The 14,279-nt window shown below is 33.8% G+C and overlaps 2 protein-coding genes across 2 annotated transcripts; one reads left to right on the top strand and one right to left on the bottom strand.

Moving 5' to 3' along the window:
- The first annotated feature begins 3,603 nt into the window (after nt 1-3,603).
- Nucleotides 3,604-5,331, top strand: LOC144549565 (putative receptor-like protein kinase At5g20050). Its single transcript, XM_078298339.1, has 2 exons — nt 3,604-4,250; nt 4,348-5,331. Exons 1-2 carry the CDS (start codon nt 4,167-4,169, stop codon nt 4,993-4,995), a joined length of 732 nt encoding a protein of 243 aa, XP_078154465.1. The 5' UTR covers nt 3,604-4,166; the 3' UTR covers nt 4,996-5,331.
- A 1,923-nt stretch (nt 5,332-7,254) lies between these two features.
- LOC144549552 (putative receptor-like protein kinase At5g20050) lies at nt 7,255-9,258 on the bottom strand. The gene is made up of 2 exons (XM_078298320.1): nt 8,063-9,258; nt 7,255-7,853 (listed from the first exon to the last, which is right to left on the bottom strand). Exons 1-2 carry the CDS (start codon nt 9,155-9,157, stop codon nt 7,353-7,355), a joined length of 1,596 nt encoding a protein of 531 aa, XP_078154446.1. The 5' UTR covers nt 9,158-9,258; the 3' UTR covers nt 7,255-7,352.
- Nucleotides 9,259-14,279: the final 5,021 nt, after the last annotated feature.

Here is a 14,279-nt window from a genome sequence, read left to right on the forward strand (position 1 = left end):
AACTTTTATTTTTCGAACATAATAATTTAAGTCATGATTTAAGCTATTTTAAATAAGGATGTAAAATAGACTTAATTTAACCCTTCTTAAATTTAACAATCATGTTTGATTGCAGAGCGCAACGTCGAATAACTTTCTTACTCCACACTTAAGTTGTCAAACAAGATGCAGAACAATAAAAGTAAGATGTAAGTTAAACCTCTATTTTAGACCATTAGTTTACTTCAAACTTACTCACTTGTAAGGTACATTGTCACATGTAAAAATATATTTCCAAGTTGCTTTCTCCTTCACACAAATTAATTTAAATTATTACATCAACAGTGAAACTAGATGTAAAACAAAATAACATAAAACAAGTATCATAATGCATGACTTTCACATTCCGAAATTTTTATTAATAGCATAAAAATATAAATGAAAACATCTCCAAAATAGGGGAACTCCAGATTTATTTGGGCCAATCTGCGACCCACTTATGGGGGGGGGGGGGTTGGTTTAGAGGCCCAAAAAAATACACTGTAATGTTGAATATATATAAGTTTTGAGGGACCAATAAACCAATTTGAGCCCCCTGCTCCCCATAAATGAGCTACATATTGGCTTAACGGCCCGGATAAATGTGAAATTATCTCCATCAAATGTTTATAACCTACATCTAAATCAATTAACTAGATTCAACTGCAATAGAGCTCATCCAATCCAAGGACGCTCACTCGAACTTGCAAATATACCCGAAAAATCAAGATACATTTCTTACATTTTTTTCTAAGCTGGTTGGAGTAACACCCGCTTGCTGGGTAGAGATCACATTTTCCCCAACAAAGTTAAATAATTTAGGCTAGAATACAGTAATTAACTAAGAGCTTCTTCATCTCTGATATTATTAGAGTTTATAATATAAAGTGACAGTTTTTATTTAGATTTCATGAATGTACGAATTTCTTATTCAAAAACTATGGAGGAAAGTTTCTTATTAAAAAATCATTTATAAACTCATCCACATTGGTGAAATAATTGGTTGAAATTTCTTTCTCCTGAAAAGAAATGAGTCTATTTTCAATTAATTGCTAATGTAGCTTTAATAGAAACTCTGATTTCAACTTTAGAGATGTGGGCATTTATAAATTAAGAGAGACTTAATTTCTATTTAGTAGTTAATAATTATTTAGTATGATACAAATATTTCCCAAAATTTTATATCTTGTTTGATTCTTTAGTAGTTTTATATATTATTTTGCTTTTTGTTTATAATAATAATAATAATTTTATTAATTACTATTATTATTATTATTATTATTATTATTATTATTATTATTATTATTACCTATGTTTGATAAGTCCACTGCGTGCAGGGTGGACTAACATGGTTCCAGTCCGTAGTCGTCTCCTCTGGATTTTGAGTTTTAGTGGCGATTTATCAGTTCCAATCGAATTTATCCCCTCTGAAATTTGTTTTTCCTCCCTCTGGATGTTTAATTTGTAATTTGAGCTAAATTTAGTATTAAAATCCAAATAAATTTCTTAAATTATGATTGGTAATTAGAATTATAAATTAGAGTATTAGAAATTACAAGTCAAATCATTATGTTTTTTACAAATATCAAATTAGTTAATGGACTTAAATCCAATTAGATATTTAAAACCGATATAATATTTTTTTATTAAATTATGAATCCATCCCTTACTGCTTGGGGAATGATGCGGACACCTTGCAATTGGGTACACTCATATTATTGACCGACTTCTCGAGCACTGTAGAATAATGTGCTCTATTCTAAGCCTTCCGGGACAGCTGTTGGCAGAGGAAGAGCATGAGCTGACGAGATAGGGGCGCATGCATTGACCTGGAGGCATTCAGTAGTTGCAGTCAAAGTTCGAAGAGAAGATAAAAATGAGAAGAGGGGAATGATGATACGGTCACCTTTTAATTGGGTACACTTATATAGCCGCGTGAAAGTTCCAAGGGAAGAGAAAAATGAGAAGAGGGGAATGAGACAGAGCGACTTGCTCTCATGAGCGAGAGCAACTGTATTGAAAAGAATAAAGATATAGAAGGGATTTGATCTCAATGACATAACAGTTAGGGCACTTAATTTGATGATTCTCTTTATTAAAGCCTTAAATTGTTTCATTATTTTCAACATGTGTTACTCGAGCTGGAGGATACAGCGATCGACCATGCTCACAAGAGAGGGATACACTAAAGAGCACCTTAATTACCTCACGGACGCCTCAAGTCTCTTATGAATTATAGTATTATACAGTCTTGTAAATAGATGTTATCTTTCTTATCTAATCCAAATTGCTTGATTGATGATGAACGACTGAGATTAAAATCCCTTCTATATCCTCATTTTTTTCAACACAATCGCTCTCTGTCATTTTCCCCTCTTCTGATTTTTTTCTTCCCTTGAAACTTTCATTCTTTCACTGTAACTATATGAGTGTACCCAATTAAAAGGTGTCCGCATCATTCCCCACGCAGTGGACTTATCAAAGATTTAACTTTGTCTGAGCTCTATTGCAAGTAGAATCTAGTTAATTTATTTAGATGTTTGATTGCTACTTCAATTTAAAAGGCATACATTATGTTACTTGTTTTATCTTCCTTATTTTATTTTACATCTAGTTTCACTGTTTAAGGGATAAATTAAATTAATTTGTTTAAATAAAAGAGCAATTTAGAAATAAATTTTTGCTGACAGTGGACTCTATAAACAGAGTAAGTCTGAAGTAAACTAATAGTATATAAAAAAAAATTAACTTATTCCACTGCATTTTACAAGATGATCGTACTGTTTTACATTTTTATATATCTCTGGAATCAAGTATAGTTGCTATTTAAATTTAAGGAGAATTAAATTGCTTACTCTATTTTACTCATTTGAAACAACTTAAATCATTATTTAAATTATTTCGTCCCAAAGTGAAAAATAGAAAAGTAAATCTATATCTATGACAATTCTACATGAATGTAGTGAAGTCAATCAAGAATAAATTGAATAGAAAGCGATATAACTTGACCTGGACCCATTTGTTTTTAGTATTAAGAATATTTATATGAGCAAGGATCAAGTTACAACAAGTTATCACAACTATTTTTTACATTTTCAAAATCCAAATCGTCGATTCAAACCGTTAGATGTGATCTCTACAATAAAATGTGTTTGGAGACCAAATTTTATATTTTTTGAAATTTTTTTTACTATTTATTAAGATGGGTACAAAAACTAGTCAAATTCAGACCATTGAATTTTGTACCCATCCTAATAAATACAAACAAAAATTTCAAAAAATGTAAAATTTGATTTGGAAACACATTTTATTGTGGAAATCACATCTAACAGTTTGGACAACGATTTGGACATTGAAAATGTAGAAAATAGTTGTGGTAACTTGTTGTAACTTGATTCCTCCTCTATTTATATTTGTCACATCAAAATTTGAAAATTTTACCAAATCAAAATTTGAAAAATTTATCAAAATAACATTGACTTCAGCGTATAATTAATTACCTTTTGTAATAAACGATTTAGAGAAAATTGAAGTCTCCCCAACAAGTAGGTACGGTATCTTAGTTCCTAGTTTTACATATATATAATCTATGTTTTCAAGGTAAAGCCCATTCCATCTCTCAAAAAGTACATCAAAATTGAGGGAAAAAAGAATCATATGGCCATGCAAAAAGTAGAGATCATAACCTCAGCTATAGTATTAGTTTTACTCCAAGCTCAATTTTACCTAACCTCTGCAAATTTTATCAAAAACAATCTAGGAACTAGTATATTTGATACCTTGATATACTTTGTCATTTGTTATCTCCAAACCAACCAAATATCTACTAAGAAATGGAGAACTTTGATGGTAGTTTTATCCCTGGGTTTAATTATACTGATATTTGCAAATCATTTCTACATCAGTCCATGGCAATGGGAATTTGTAGCCCGCCTTATCCATGGTATCGACTCGACAGCCAATGCACATTTTTTGATGATGAAATTCTCACATGATTGGAGGACCGCGGTTCTATCCACAGCAGCCGTAATAGATGTGGTTCTGATATTCAATAATCGTCAAGATTCAGGAAAATTTAATAAAATTTTCACGGTGATCGTATCAATTTTAGTATATGTAATACTCGCTGTTTTTCATGTAAAGCAAATATGGGACCGAAGGAGGAAGGTAGCGGCCATTGCATCACTTTTCCTTGCAACTTTGATGTTAGGTATTGTCCTCCGCATCTACTGGTATGACAAGGATAAGTTATTTGTATCAATTGCTAGCATCATTGGTTGTTTCTCCCTTGTGCCTTGGCTGTGGCTAATGTGTGCCCCAAAAATAAAGGCATGGTGGCAAGTCTACAACAAGCAGGAAACAATCCAAGACGAGCAATACGATTTCCTCGAGATGGCCGGATTACCCGCTAGGTTCACAATCCAAGAACTTGAAACAGCAACAGCAAACTTTCAAGCACCCATAGGTGAAGGTGCTTCTGGTGCAGTGTTCAAGGGGACACTAGCAGATGGCTCTACCATTGCGGTAAAGTGGATCAAATGGCAGCCTAGTGGTGAAACAGAATTTAGAACAGAGATGACAATTATCGCAAGTCGGCAACATGTCAATTTAGTGCGCCTTCTGGGATTTTGCATCTCTCCGAGAGGGGACCGGTACCTTATCTATCCGTTCCACGAAAACGGGTCTCTTGATGCATGGATTTTCTCTGACGATGGAAAGAGAAGCCGTTTAACATGGGCATTAAGGTATCGCATTGCAATTGATGTTGCCAAGGCACTTGCATATCTCCACCATGAATGCCATCATCGGATTTTGCATCTCGATGTCAAACCAGCAAATATTCTCCTTGATGGAGACTTCCGGGCCCTGCTATCGGATTTTGGTATCTCAAAATTAATTGGGAAGGATGAAAGTAGTGTCATGACCAGAGCAAGGGGAACGGTAATTATGATCCGCCCCTTTTTGCGTGGGGAATGATGATCCGCACCTTGAAATTGGGTACACTCATATTATTTACCGACTTCTCAGCACTGTAGAATCAATTGCTCTTGTTTATTCTAATCTAAGCCTTCCGAGACAGCTGTTGGCAGATAAAGAGCATGAGCTGACGAGATAGGGGCCAATTGACCTGGAGGCACACAGTAGATGCAGTCAAAGTTCGAAGAGAAGAGGGGAATGGAATGATGATACGGTCTCCTTTTAATTGTGTACACTCATATTCATATAGCTGCGTCAAAGTTTCAAGGGAAGAGAAAAATGAGAAGAGGGGATTAATATTTTTTGACACTACATTAATATTTTTATTTTTTGGCTCTGTACAACAATATTCTCATTCGTATTTTAATACAAAAAACGATGAGATGATTCAGCCAACTCGGCATAGCTTCTGGCAATAAAAGTGTGTTCTATTTGTAATACATTATATAATTAGTGGATTATTTGAGTGTAATATTTTATCTTAACATAGTTTTCTTACGAATTATTTTTTTTATCAATTTTTCCTATATTTTGGCTACAAAACAAGATTTTGACAAAAAAAAAATCTAAGTTTCTGATCTGATTCTTCCGATTCTAGCCAATTCATCAAATTCTTATTCCACGGTCAAGTATCCGATTCCGATTCCAAGTTTTAGAACCATGAGTCCAGGAGACGGGAAAAGGTATTCTTTTGATATTCTGAACTTTCAAATCTCGACACTTGGAACAGCCGACATTCTCAATAGATATAAATTATGAATTGGGAAAGTTATCATTTTTGGGCTCTCATTTTGTTTTTAATTTGTTTTTTCTTTTGGGCCAGAGTCATGCTCCAAAAGCCCGCCAGGCATCGAGCTCTCTGCTGGGTAATCCACTAACCAGCCCGGCCCTTTTTGTACCTCCTGTCTGTCCTAGTGTGATATAAACAAGCTCCCCCCAGGAGCCAAGGATGTGGGTTTATTTCATAGAGTAGATTGTGATACGTTCCAACTCCGGAGAGATTAAGGCGTAGCAGGTCTAAGCACGTCGTAACCGAAAGGATTTAGTCTGTATGAATTAGTTGTGTATTTATTACATGTTCAGATGAAACCGAGTGCAGATCCGGTAGGTACATTACTCTATCCTTTATGTACCGTGTATTGCTGAGTTTGTGATCCCCAAACTCAGTGAACTTTGAGGTATTTATAGGCAAATAGCTCGGTAGGGTCTTGTACGGGAATTCGGCTGGACTTTCCTCGCAGGCCGGGCAGTCGGTTTCAGTCTCATATGGACAACTCGAATGGGCTTAACTCACGGGCTGGTAAGCTGAACGACTTGTTACTTAATTGCCCCAAAACAAAGCAAATATGTTCTGGTTAGGAAAAAGTTAGGATTATATGCAACAGTTCGACACATGTCAGATATCGACAATTCGACATTTGTTTTAAACAAGCATCTTCTAAATCTGCTAAAAATATAATTTTACTGATCATCTCTTTAGTTGCTTATTGGACAGATAATTAATGTGAGCAAACGGGTAAAGAATGTTGCAGCCCTTTGGTTACTAGGGACCATAAATGCCATGTCACTCAACACTCTGGCACCAAGAGAGGAGGAAGGAGAAAGGAGAGCTGGACATACCCGAACTAGCCGGCTCAGAGGAGCCAGACGAGCACTGACATCTGGATGATAATTGCAGCAGATCCCATTTGGCAACCTGACAATACCTCTAACCCTCAAATGAGAGGCTTAGTTCTAATTTACCTTGCCGACTTTTGGTAATACATTGAACAACCTTTTATATGGTTATCTGTTTTGTTATGCATGCTTTTAGCACAGCTGTGGTGCTATATTTTGGAAGAATAACTCTGGTTCACATACTGTTTGTAATTTAACTTTGTTTCATTAATGTGAAACGGACTTTTTAATCTCTTTTTTTTCCAATATATATATATTATAGGTCTGTATATACCATTGGCAATACAAGTATTATCGGTGTTTAGTTATTCTTTAATAACTCTCTAGGGATTTCTTTGGAGAAATTTCATCCTCAATTAAAATGAAAAATTAACGAAAACACAATTAAACATATACATACACAATTATACATATATATACAAGCAACTATGTGCTCCTATGGTACTGACTTGCTTTTATGAAAAATAATGAGACTCTACTAGTTTTTTTTTTTTTCTCTCTTTTTCCCCACAAAAAGGTTGTGCTCTAACCCAGATGGTGCACATGTAACTATATTATTCCCTTTCCGAATCACTCTATTAATTGAATCAATAGACTCCATTAATTTTACCAGTAATAGGTGTTTTGGTTCAGAAAACTGATCTTCAAAAGAACCATTTGGCTTAGCATAAAATTGTTTTCTATCTACCAGATTGAATGGAAATGGACAAAGTATTGGCCGACATTATAGTGGCCTCATCCTCCTTATCTTGGGCAAAAGCACCGGAACTCGAATCCCCATCCAAAAAGTTAACCACAAACATCGAGCTTTCGGGCGGCACATGCACTGGCGTGTGACCTTCCAGCATCTCCACCACCTCTGTCATGCCAGGTCTTAGAATTGGGTTCTCTTGAATGCACCAAAGAGCCAGTCGAGTTAAGATTGTAACTTCTTCTTCTCTTATCTCCTCATTCTTGATCAAGCTCTGGTCGACTACCTCCATTAACTCACCTTGCATCATTTTATCTCTGACAATTTTTGGGAAATACGAGTTTCGTCGTTGTGGAGTCTCTCCATCCATCACCAATATCAAGTTCCTTCGCCCACCGACCAGCTCAAAAAGCACCATTCCGTAGCTATAGATGTCAGACTTGGTCGAGATAGCATTAGGTACCAGCATCTCAGGAGCTAGGTAACCAACCTGTTTGTTTTACAAAATATGTTGATATGGTAAGTTGTTTTAGAAATATACAAAGTAAACTAGGATAACTCTCTATAAATTAGGTTTTAAAAAAATAAGCTTTGGCATGTAACCAAAGAGGTAAAATTAATGATCATAACTAAACAAAACATTTTGAGTCAGCAAAATACAACAATTAATCATTAATTATATCAATAATTAATAATTACCGTTCCCCTTGCTCTGGTCATGACACTACTCTCATCCTTCCCAATTAATTTTGAGATACCAAAATCTGATAGCAGGGCTCGAAAGTCTCCATCGAGGAGAATATTTGCAGGTTTGACATCGAGATGCAAAATCCGATGATGGCATTCATGGTGGAGATATGCAAGTGCTTTGGCAACATCAATTGCAATACGATACCTTAATGCCCATGTTAAATGGCTTCTCTTTCCACTGTCAGAGAAAATCCATGCATCAAGAGACCCGTTTTTGTGGAACGGATAGATAAGGTAGCGGTCCCCTCTCGGAGAGATGCAAAACCCCAGAAGGCGCACTAAATTGACATGTTGCCGACTTGCGATAATTGTCATCTCTGTTCTAAATTCTGTTTCACCACTAGGTTGCCATTTGATCCGCTTTACCGCAATGGTAGAGCCATCTTCTAGTGTCCCCTTGAACACTGCACCAGAAGCACCTTCACCTATGGGTGCTTGAAAGTTTGTTGTTGCTGTTTCAAGATCTTGGATTGTGAACCTAGCGGGTAATCCGGCCATCTCGAGGAAATCGTATTGCTCGTCTTGGGTTTCTTGCCCGTTGTAGACTTGCCACCATGCCTTTATTTTTGGCGCACACATTAGCCACAACCACGGCACAAGGGAGAAACAACCAATGATGCTAGCAATTGATAGAAATAAGTTTTCCTTGTTATACCAGTAGAAGCGGAGAAGAATACCTAACATCAAGGTTGCAAGGAAAAGTGATGCAATGGCTGCTACCTTTCTCCTTCGGTCCCAAATTTGCTTTACATGGAAAAGAGTAAGTATTACAAATGCTATAATTGATATGATCACCGTGAAAATTTTATTAAATTGTTCGGAATGTCTACGATTATTGATTATCAAAATCACATCTGTTATGCTTGCTGTGGATAGAACCGTGCGCCGCCTCCAATCAGGTGAAAATCTCATCATGAAAAAATGCTGCATGGCTGCCATGTCGATACCATAGATAAGGCGGCCTAGAAATTGCCATGTCCATGGACTGATATAGAAATGATTTGCAAATATCAGTATGATTAAACCCAGGGATAAAACTACCATCAAACTTCTCCATTTCTTAGTAGATATTTGGTTGGTTTCGAGATAACAAATGGCGAAGTATATGAAGGTATCAAGTATACTAGTTCCTAGATTGTTTTTTACTATATTTGCAGAGTTTATGAAAAATTGAAGTGTGAGTAAGACAAATACTATAGCTGAGATTATGATCTCTGATTTTTTGCATGGCTATATGATTCTTTTTTCCCTGAATTGTGATGTACTTTTTCAGAGTTGGAATGGGCCTTATATATACCTTGAAAACAGAGTTTGAATTTTCTCTATATGGTTTATTAGAAAAATTATAAAAAAAAGTAAAATTCCTTAGTCTAGTTACCTTGCTTCAGTCTTGATCTACTTAGTCAAGTAAAATTCCTTAGTCTAGTTACCTCGCTTCACTGTCTTGATCTACTTAGTCAAGTAAAATTCCTTAGTCTATTCAATTTCTTTGGAAGGAATAATAGTTGATGGATCCACGATTCACGGTCTTGATTTACTTGGCTTCATCTGTGTGGATATATAGGGTGATGATATTGACACAATAATTTATTTTAATTTATTTTATTAAGACAACAACTTCATATTCTTTTATTTGTATGGACAAATTTATCCTTACCTAAAATTCTCTCTAGATATCATATCTTTTCCTAACATAGTGCTTTCTTTAATATATAAAGGTCACTGATTATTTATTTTTATTTCTATAACTAAACATCTAGTAAAATTTTTATGATATGTTTCGTTTTTCAAATTTGAGAAGTATAATAACAAAAATTTAAGCAATCATTTTTTGCAGCAAAAAAAATAGAGAAAAATAAACTTTCTTTTTAGTGACTTTAGTTGAATTTATATCATTAAATACTTCATTTCATGCATCGCAATTTGTTTTGTTTTTCTCACTTTTATTGAAGTGATTTCTTAAAAACTTTACATTGTTGAGTTTCGAAAAAAGATTACAAACTACATTCATATATATTATCATAATTGAACAAAAAAAATACTAAAAACTCTATTAATTGTAAATACACTTCGTACTGACACAAAAGTATTATCTAACAGAGTTGTTTAACAAAATATTTTTTACATCTATAAAGAATGAATTTTTTAATTTATTATTTTCTATTCTTTGAAACTAAAATGTTTTAGAGGTAAGTTTAAGTTATGAAAATAAATAACATATAACCACTAATATGAATAAATAAAAATATATTTATCTAATTGGTTAACCATCCCTATACAATTTGCTCCTTCTTTACTATCTACTTTCACAATTTCTAATTAATTGTTTATCTTTTTTTGCTCGCATGTTTAGTTCATCAAAATAAATATGTATTTCAATGTGATTTTTATTTTGACAGAAATTAATCTAAATATTTTTTATGCAATATTAATTTATTATCCGTCTTGATTTTTTGAGACATAAAATCAATTATTAAATCATATGACAACAAGATATATGACCATATCAAAATATCATATGAACATAAATGCTTCAAGATAATATAAAAGAATACGTTAAATTAATAACCTTGTGTTAATATTAGAAATAATTAATCTTTTACCTATTCATAAATTAATGTATTAAATAGTTCATCCTACGACTTCTCTCAAGTCTCAACATTATTTTGAAATTAAGCTTCATTGTTGAGTTGAAAAAACATAAATTATAATTTATTCTTTCTATGTTATTAAAGCATAATATTTGGTTAGCACTAATAATTTTATTCTTTTATTGCAACTTTTTTTTTCAAGTGGTGGTTAGATTGATTTGTATATGCGATTACTATAAAATAAACTAAGCAAGTTAAATTTGTTAAACAAAAAAATGATATATCATATAGTAAAATTTATTTTTATATTTCTCATACAAACTAAATATTTTGAAACAAAAGAGGACCGAAATGCATATGTAACGAAAGTTAAAATCATTGATATACAACCTTTGATGTGTTGGTTTTTCCTTTTTGTTATTATTTCAAATTAGATAAAAATCTAACAATGAAGTATATATAGTATCTCATAACTGACCCTTGTGATAAAAGATTGCATAATCACGGGAGATAAAAATTAACATTTGAAAGGAAATATATATAGAGGGCAAAATTGTCTATAAATTTTGAAAATTTAAAATTGTTGTGTTAAAATAAAAAGTCATTGTTTTAGTATCAGCACCCGTGTGGATAAAGATACTAATATAGTTTTACGTTTCAATTATCTGTATCTGAATAGTAGATATATACCATATATTTTAATATATATTATAAAAAATTATGTTATTTATCATTATAATTAGAAAAATATTATGAACTTTAATATTTTTATATTATTTTTAATAAATATCCAATCTAATTCAGATCCATATCCGTATCCATATGATATATCTGATATCCACTCTGTATTTGTATTTTTATATTATTTTTAATAAATATCCAATCTAATTCAGATCCATATCCGTATCCATATGATATATCTGATATCCACTCTGTATTTGTATTCGAAGAAAAAAAAATGTAGATATAGTTTTAGAGTGATGCTTCTGTGCATACAAGGACCTATTTGTAAAATGAACATATTTTTATTTTCAAAGTTCAAACAGTCGATCCGAACCGTTCATCTTGTTCTCCATATTAATATGTGCTTGGAGACCAAATTTTACATTTTTCTGAAATTTTTTACTATTTATTAAGATGAGTACAAAAAATATCAAATTCAGACCATTGAATTTTGTACCCATCTTAATAAATAGTAAAAAAATTCAGAAAAATGTAAAATTTGGTCTCCAAGCACATATTAATATGGAGAACAAGTTGAACGGTTCAGATCGACTGTTTGAACTTTGAAAATAAAAATATGTTCATTTTACAAATAGATCCTTGTATGCACAGAAGCATTTGCCATAGTTTTATCACTATCCGCTCTCTTTTCACCCCTATGGCCCTATCGGCTAAAGTCTATATATATGTTATTTTGGTAAATTTTCAAATTTTGATGTGACATATTTAAATATCTAAGAAAAATGGCCCAAGTCAAGTTTGGCCTCCGAAATTTCTCGCAGTTATTCAGCACTGACGTACTCCATAATTCTCGAATATTTAATTGAGGAAAAATTATAAAAAATAAAAATTCCTTGGTCTAGCCAGTGCTGTAAAAAACGCCCATGACGGCCGATTAATCAGCCGATTAATCAGTGATGGTGGCCAAACCGTCATGCATACTTTTAACGGAGGCATGTTTGCGGTTTTTCCCGTTTAATCGGTTGTTTTACCGTTTAATCCACCCCCTACATCATCCTGAACTTATTTTTTATTCTTTCTTTAAAAAGAACGTTTAACAAACTTATAATGACTTCTTTTTTTGGTGACAAGTGTTGACAGGGGGTTGGTACTCTCTAAACAAAGAAAACCTAGCATACAGAAGCTAGGTTATGAGAGCATGCAAAATAGTACAGCAAGTGTGGCTGATTTTTTATTAGTTGATTGAGGCTATGGTTCTAAGTATAATCAATTAATCAGTACTATCAAATTAATATTTTTATTTTGAACGCTCGAGTGGTTAATTTTTTAAGACTAAATTTTATATTTTTTAGAAACTTTGTTACTATTTTTTAGATAAGTAGAAAACTATTACTTTTGAATGGTCTAAATTTTTTAGATCAAGTGACTTTCTACCTACTTACAAAAATTACAAAAAATGTAAAATTTGATTTATAAAGTACAATTTCTTGTGAAAATTGTTAAACAGTTTTGATCAACTGTTTAGATACGAAAATATTAATCCATAATACATACCATTCTTCACCATGTATAGTACCATATCGTTACTCTTATTAGTTATCTCCGGCACACAGAAAATAAAGTTATTAGTTTGAGTTTTTTTAAACTCACAAAAATGTTCATGTGTTCCAATTTTAGAAGTGATTAAATTTAATCCATAAAAGAAGTTATTAGTTTGAGTTTTCTTAAGCTCACAAAACTGGTCATGTGTTCCAATTTTAGAATTAGTGATCAAATTTAATCCATAAAAGAATTAATTTTCAAATTTTTGGTTAATTAGGATAATCATGTCAAATTACAACGACGTGCCAAGCATATCATTATCCAGTAATTCAATAATAGATTTGTGGAATAAATATTATCCAATCCGTTTCCAATTTTAAACCAATAACTATACTAGACACTGACAGACGGAAGAAGATTTACATTTATTTTTTTTTTGTTAGGATCATGATATTGTCAAATTGGAGCGACGGGCCAAGCATAGAGTTTGAATAAAACCCGGGTCGGGTATACCCGACCATACCCGCCCGTACCCGCTGCCCGGGGTACCCGTGCCCGAGCCCGGGTATGGGTCGGGTACTCGGGTACGGGCAAAAACCGGACCGGACCCGTTATTTTGGACCAATACCCGACCATACCCTACCCGAATTTACCCGTACCCGACTACCCGAGTACCCGTATACCCGACCACTGTTCATCCCATTTCAAAATTCAAAAAATCTGATTTTTTCCCCCCCAAACCGGTGCCATCCCATCCGGACCCGACCGGCCGGACCCACCCGGACCGGACCGGACCGACCGGATGGGACGGGTTTTTTAAAAAAAACAGCAAAAAAAAAAACCAACAAAAAAACCAAAAAAAAGACAGCAAAAAAAAAAAAAATACCTGTACCCGCCCTACCCGTATCCGTACCCGCCTTACCCGTCAAGGGTACACGGGTAAGGGTATATGACGGGTAGGGTATGGTTTTTGAAAATTATACCCGTCATACCCGTACCCGTATACCCTTGTACCCGAGTATACTCGTACCCGAGACGTACCCGTACCCGCCCGAGTGTAAATACACTAGCCAAGCATATCATTATCTTTGACACCGAGAAAGATGCATCCGGAGCAAGAGACAAGAAAAGGTACTAATTTACTATTCATTTTGACTTTGAAACAGATGCATCCGGAGCAAGAGACAAGAAAAGGCATTTGTCTTTTGTCGACTTATTCATGAGAGTATGAGACATCGTAGAGCTATTATCTATAGCACCCAAGCTTCTAAATAGCTAGCTATAGCGCCGCTATAGCGGTTTTGGACCCAGAAAGCTAATCTACGAGCTAAAACTGCGCTAATCAAGCT

This window comes from Carex rostrata, chromosome 35 (assembly GCF_964058835.1).
Source record: "Carex rostrata chromosome 35, lpCarRost1.2, whole genome shotgun sequence".
NCBI lineage: Eukaryota > Viridiplantae > Streptophyta > Magnoliopsida > Poales > Cyperaceae > Carex > Carex rostrata.